At 43.6% G+C, this 5,946-nt stretch overlaps 1 protein-coding gene across 1 annotated transcript; it reads right to left on the bottom strand.

The window, feature by feature from the left end:
- Positions 1-3,757: 3,757 nt before the first annotated feature.
- On the bottom strand, positions 3,758-5,872 carry LOC109863014 (uncharacterized protein F54H12.2-like). The gene is made up of 2 exons (XM_020443190.1): positions 4,951-5,872; positions 3,758-3,927 (listed from the first exon to the last, which is right to left on the bottom strand). Exons 1-2 carry the CDS (start codon positions 5,870-5,872, stop codon positions 3,758-3,760), a joined length of 1,092 nt encoding a protein of 363 aa, XP_020298779.1.
- Between the last annotated feature and the right edge of the window lie 74 nt (positions 5,873-5,946).

Below are 5,946 nucleotides of genomic sequence, written 5' to 3'. Positions count from 1 at the left end.
AGTCGTTCACGAAAACGTGGGAAGGGAGATACGACGGGACCGGTTTTAGACGCGGTCTCCGGAGAAAATAAACACTGTGGGGTCGTCAAGGTTACGCACGCCTTCGTAGTTAACCTTATCTATAACGTAGGTGTGTTGTCCTATGCACTCTACGCACTCTATTATCGATTTATAAGCCACGAGGCTCACGTGACACAACTGGCAGCGGATGTCAGCTCGTCTTCGCCCTACTTCGATTCCGTGGCTTCCGAGGACTTAGCGAATATGTCGCAAGAAATTTGTATTATTGCACCTCTCACAGAGTGTATACGAGGGCGCGTTTAGATGTGCGGGTGGATCTAGACGAAAGATTCGCGCTTGTTCGGCAACGCGTAGACAGGAAAGTTCTCATCGAGTTTACCGGAAAGATATAACCGTAATGTGAATAAGGATATATCATGAATTGTGATATTATTCTGAATCGCTATCGAGAAACTGTTGCGCAAATGTTGCAACTATACGCGGGCAGGATGCGTACTATGTTCGTTCGACACTGATTGCACCCAATGAATCCGATTCTCACCTCCGCGCGTATTACAGGGACGTGATAATCGATTTTGTCTGACGGTTTTCCTGACGGAATACTATCAGCGCACGACGTACAATAGATGTCGTCAGTCCACGATCGTATTACGGCGCGAACTCGTTTGCACAAGATTTGAAAGAGGTTCATCAGATTTCTTTCCCGGAAATGAGCAATATGCTCGGATCTGAAAGTTCGTAGAGATCGTCGGTATGTTCCGCTAAGAACAATAGGTAACAGTTATGGCATTCCTCGCAGTCGCGTACACTCGGTAATATTGTGGTTATACTCGTATTACACCGAGCGCAACGGATGATGTCAGGACGGTTTCCGATGAGCACACCGTGTGCTTCAAAAACAGTGCAATAACGCTCGATGTCTATCTCGTACATACAATACGAACAATAGACTCTATTATCTCCGTAACGTTGATATCCCGATACTTTGCGACAACGGCCTAAATTATATTTCTGCCAGTGGTCGAAATTCGCGGTCAGGTAAATGATTGAACCATTCAACGGATGTTGTCGAACTCGAATACACATTTATTTTACTCCAAGGTAATTACAGGAGGGGCAGGTAATGTCTTACATATAAGTTTTTCTTGATATACGCGATATCGCGGGTCGGTCTCTGACAATGTCACTGTGTAATACCAGTGAGTGGTATTTACGGGGATTAGCNTTTCCCACTTTCGGATTTTGAGATTTAGATCTACCCTTTCGTTACTAATTATCACGGGGTATCCAACGTCGGCGCTAGGCGGCTGGTGCAACGTGCTTTCCACCCACTTGATCACTCGACGCCACCTTTGTTTCTGCCAGCCCGCACGGTTACCGCGTTTGTTCTTTGGCATCTACGGTTTAACACGAATTTAAGGAACGCGCTTGTCGCGATTATTATTATGCACTCACTTTATTATTATTCCTGGAATAAAATGATTAGTATCGTACCTTGAGTGAATGCGCCGTTCGGGCGCGTTTTTGCTCTTGGTAGACAAGGACTGAACTAGACGCGGGCCCTTCCAATATGGCGGAACCCACGCTTAGACAGAGACAGAGAGAGACGCGGCGTCCTCCAATATGGCGGAACCCACGCTTCGACCGCGTGGTGACGCCGTGAGAATTGGTAGTTGGAAGGATCCTCAAGATTCGCCGTTCGGGCGCTTCTTTCGGGACAGGTAACGAGATGCGCTGTTTAACGAGCGCGTCTACGCAAGGAATTAGGAGTATAAACTTTTGCACAACACACAAATGNCTCAATAATCAATATCTCAGTTGAGTATAATAATGAGTATATATTCTGAATATTATATTATACAATCGATGCTTTTGACTTTACTCAAGTGCGAACAATAGGCTGAATACTTGAGTTTTAATACAGCATGCAAACGTTAAAATTTATCCTTAATTATTACTCGAATTTTATAAAGAATACTTGAGAATAAGGTGATAATATAAAGGTAATATTAGTAGCGACTTACGTTTATTTGTAGTTTACTCCTAACGCTGGATTTCTTAGGAGGTAGAGAAAAGGACCCGTGAATGCGGGATGGACTCGACGGCTTCGGTCGAGATGCGAGACTTGAGAGAGAATTGGAAGTCGACTGTACTGGACCACGGCTCGAACTACACAGGACTGAACTCGGCTCCGGAATGACAGAGAAGGGCCAGCTCGCTAGGAGAAGCAGTGGAAGGGTCTGTTTGCCCGAGAGTGGGATCCGAAGGCGGAGTCGTCCGGGTAGGGATGAAGCTTATGCGTGGTTTGAAAGTTAGGTTGTGACCGGGGTTCTTTGGAAAATATGCTGTGTACTCACAGTAATCACGGTCGCCAGTCCGTTTATCCTCCAACGGACAAGGTTTAATTCTTTTTCTTTCTGTTTCAGGTCCCGACGCCGTTCCGGANGTNNCCAGGATNCTNNNACGGNTCTCCAGGATTTTTNCACGGATCAGGATTCCTCGGACGGATGAAGGATGCACCAGGTATGTATTAACACAATAACACTTTTATTTTATTATAACTGTCTATATATATGTATTTATTTCTCTTTCAGGAAATATTACAAACACAGCACCTTCGCTCGATACGTCACTATCAATAAATTGTATTTCGCAAACTTACTAAATACAAAATGTACCGTAAACGAGTTTATTCACGCTTTTATATGCTCGCGTTACGCTGCGTGTACCGTGCGTCGCGAGCGCCTGAATCCAACTGACTTCTCACGCAGGTTCGCTCGTGTCTCGCGCCTGCGCTCTCCCCACTCCGGGTTTTTGTGTATCATCTTTAAGGAATGATTTTGGTGTTTTTGTCATGTGTGTATAATTGTTGTTTGGGTGNTTGAATGTGGTGTCTTAACTTTATGTTTTTGTGTGAATGTATGTATTAAGGGTTAAATGTGTGGGTGTGTGAACCGGTATGAATGCAGAGTATGATTGATGTGTGTTAGAGTTCTTAAGGGTGTGTGTTTAAAAGCTGTGTGTGTACGTATTCGTAAGTATGTGAGTCTAAGTGTGTGTATTAACGTGATTGAATGTGTGCGTGAGAATTGATGTATGCTGTGGGTGTGTTTGGAACCGGTATTGTCCCTTATGGGTGTNAGTTTTATGTTTGATGTATGTCGTCCTTAAGGTGTGTAAATGTTTGTGTGTGTTTGACGAATGCGTGTGGTTTGAATGACGTGTATATTTGTCCTTAATGTGTGTCTGTGTGTGTATGTTTGAGTGGGGGGAAAACTCTTCCTTAACAACCCAACTTACGCCTTAACGCAAAACGAACACACCATTGCCTTTTGTGCCCGTTACTCATTAAGTTTAACACAAAACTAACTCTTAACCTTACCCTAGGTGTAAACAAAACAAAACTGAATACTAACGTAAAATACACACCTTGCTGGCCTTACGTCTCACTGATCTTAACAAAAAATAAAATACTTTTTCTTAACACTAATCTTTAGCTTCTTGTCACATTAAAANCAAAACGGACCTTAACTAACATCACCCGTCCCGTTGGTCTCACACCTCACTAGGCTTAACAAAAAACATAAAATTTTTTCTTAATCTCAACTTTTGGCTTTGCCGTACCTATATATAACAAAACTTAAAAAATTAAAACTCCACCTTACTTAAAACTAGCCACTCCGTTGGCTTTGCGCCTTACAGGCCTTAACAAAAATCACAATACACTTNCTTAATACTAAAGTTTCGTTATTGTCTCTATGCTCTCCACACCATTCCTCGCGGCTTCTTGCTGGATCTCCACCAACTCTTCTTCTGGCGCTGGCTTCTCCCGCTGTTCCACTGGCTGTGGCTCCTCCTTTCGCTCAGGTGTCCCCTCCTTTCCTGGCTGGGACCCCTCCTGGGGCCCTGGTGACAAGGTCGCGTTCATGCGTGTGCGGCAGAATGGATCTAAGGGAAAGTTGTCCGGAAGGATCGCTGTAATTGGTCACTTTGGATCTAACAAAATTACGTATATGTATGACTTGCTAACCTTAACTTATACTATATTATGCACGTACGACGTGCCGCAACTCACAAGATATGGAATACATGTATATGTATGCGCATGCGTTACCTTACAAAAAATTATAAGTCAAAAATGTGGCGCGGACGTAACACCGTCAAGCCATTCGATACCGTGATAAATTCGTGTAAGCCAATCGTTGCATTGTTTTGATTTTTGTGGTAATTCGGTAAACGAGAACGGAGGCATCAAGATCCAGTTTCCGAAAATTGGTCGGTCTAGCGCGACATACGCCACTTCTTTTGGAATAAATTCACACACGACGCCGCGAAATCCTTGCATTTCTATGATCACAGCACCTTTATACTCGGACATCGTGAAAACGAAGCGAAGATATNGGAGACTAGAACGAAACTGAAATTTCTCCACGCTGCGACAAAAGGCGTAGAAAAATGGGAAAATGTAGTGGGGGAAAATTATCTTGTTTTACGCATGTGCGGGAATATGATTATCCGTTATAATCAACAATGATTTGGCGCGAAGAATCGATTTCCAAAACACTGTCGAANTCCGCATAAACAAGACAGTTAATAGTCGTTTCGAGAGCTTTTTCGAACCGTGCTTCAAATCGCAAACTACCGTGCTTCACAAGATTCCAATGGTCGACGCAATTGGCCGATAAATCGGGTGTGAGATCAAAAGCGAAGAGTGTGTATCCGTGTGCATAAGCATCTCTGCTTATAACATTGCCTTCGTTTAGAAAATGAATACCCGTTCGGAGAAAAGAGTATGAAAAGCCTTGATGTAGAAAGGAGAGTCTCTTGAAAAAAAAGGTTGTAACGGTCTAGTAGGAACTTGCATTCCATCGACGTAAAGCGACAGGAAATTTCTATTAAAGTTTTTAAAATTAAACGGATTAAGTTTACTATCGCCGTTAAACGCCTTATTTTTGACAAAACCGATTACCACCAGCTTCGGCAGTTGTCCGAGTATGGCGTTGTCAATTGATTCCCCCATCACTCCTCTATGGATTGTAAACGATTTAACTTCAACTCTCGTGAGAGGATACTTTGCAGTGGTTTTGCTCAGCATTTTAGCGTGAGCTAATAAAACTCCAGCGCTTAGTTTTGCTCTCCTCATGATCAAGGTGGCGTCTACAATACGAACTCTTGTCTGTGGCGTAGATTCCATGAGACAGAAAGAATCCGTCGATTGGAGGAGTCTTAGGCGCATTTCCACGCCATTAATCAAGAATTTATCCTGATTGAAAACGTCGCAATGTAGATGTACTATGAGATCCACAGCACGGTTATTTTTGAAATACTGCATNCGTCTCACGAGAGCGGGGTTCTCATTTGGAGCATTGAAGCCATCATCCATCAGCCCCGGAGGATCGCTATCCCATAAACAGGTGGTGAGATGAGAGGATTTTGCTTCTGAAGAATAATTCAACAATGTCTCGAAATAGGCTCGATACGCGTAAGCATTGTTCGGAGGCGACACAAGCTTTTGATTGAAATACACATCAATTTGATTGAACATGGAATGTAAAAAGTTATTTACAGGCCCTACTTTATGTTCTGCAGCAGCAGAAGCCGAAGTAGACGGAGTAACCGCTGCGGGGGTTTGCAATATCACGCGACGACTGAGAAGTGTATGCGCGAGATCTATGTAATCTTCACCATGTCCCGGTACAACAAACTCCATGGGAGCGTCGTCCGCAAGAGTCGACAAAGGTTTGTANTGAATCCATTGCGAACTCTCGATACTGATCTGCGTAGGCGGTAGAGTGAAAAGATCAAGTTCGCTTTTGAAACACTCACACGAGTGAGTATGGAGAAAAAACATTTTGCTTCGTCTACGAGAATATATCGCTCACGGTTCGTTTCTTGCTCACGCGGCGTTTGCTAGTTTTTGTCGCG

The sequence above is a fragment of the Pseudomyrmex gracilis genome, unplaced genomic scaffold, assembly GCF_002006095.1.
Source record: "Pseudomyrmex gracilis isolate BER0280 unplaced genomic scaffold, ASM200609v1 scaffold_2896, whole genome shotgun sequence".
Lineage (NCBI taxonomy): Eukaryota > Metazoa > Arthropoda > Insecta > Hymenoptera > Formicidae > Pseudomyrmex > Pseudomyrmex gracilis.
The sequence above is the reverse complement of the archived record's forward strand: the minus strand, read 5'-3'. Positions and strand labels throughout refer to the sequence as shown.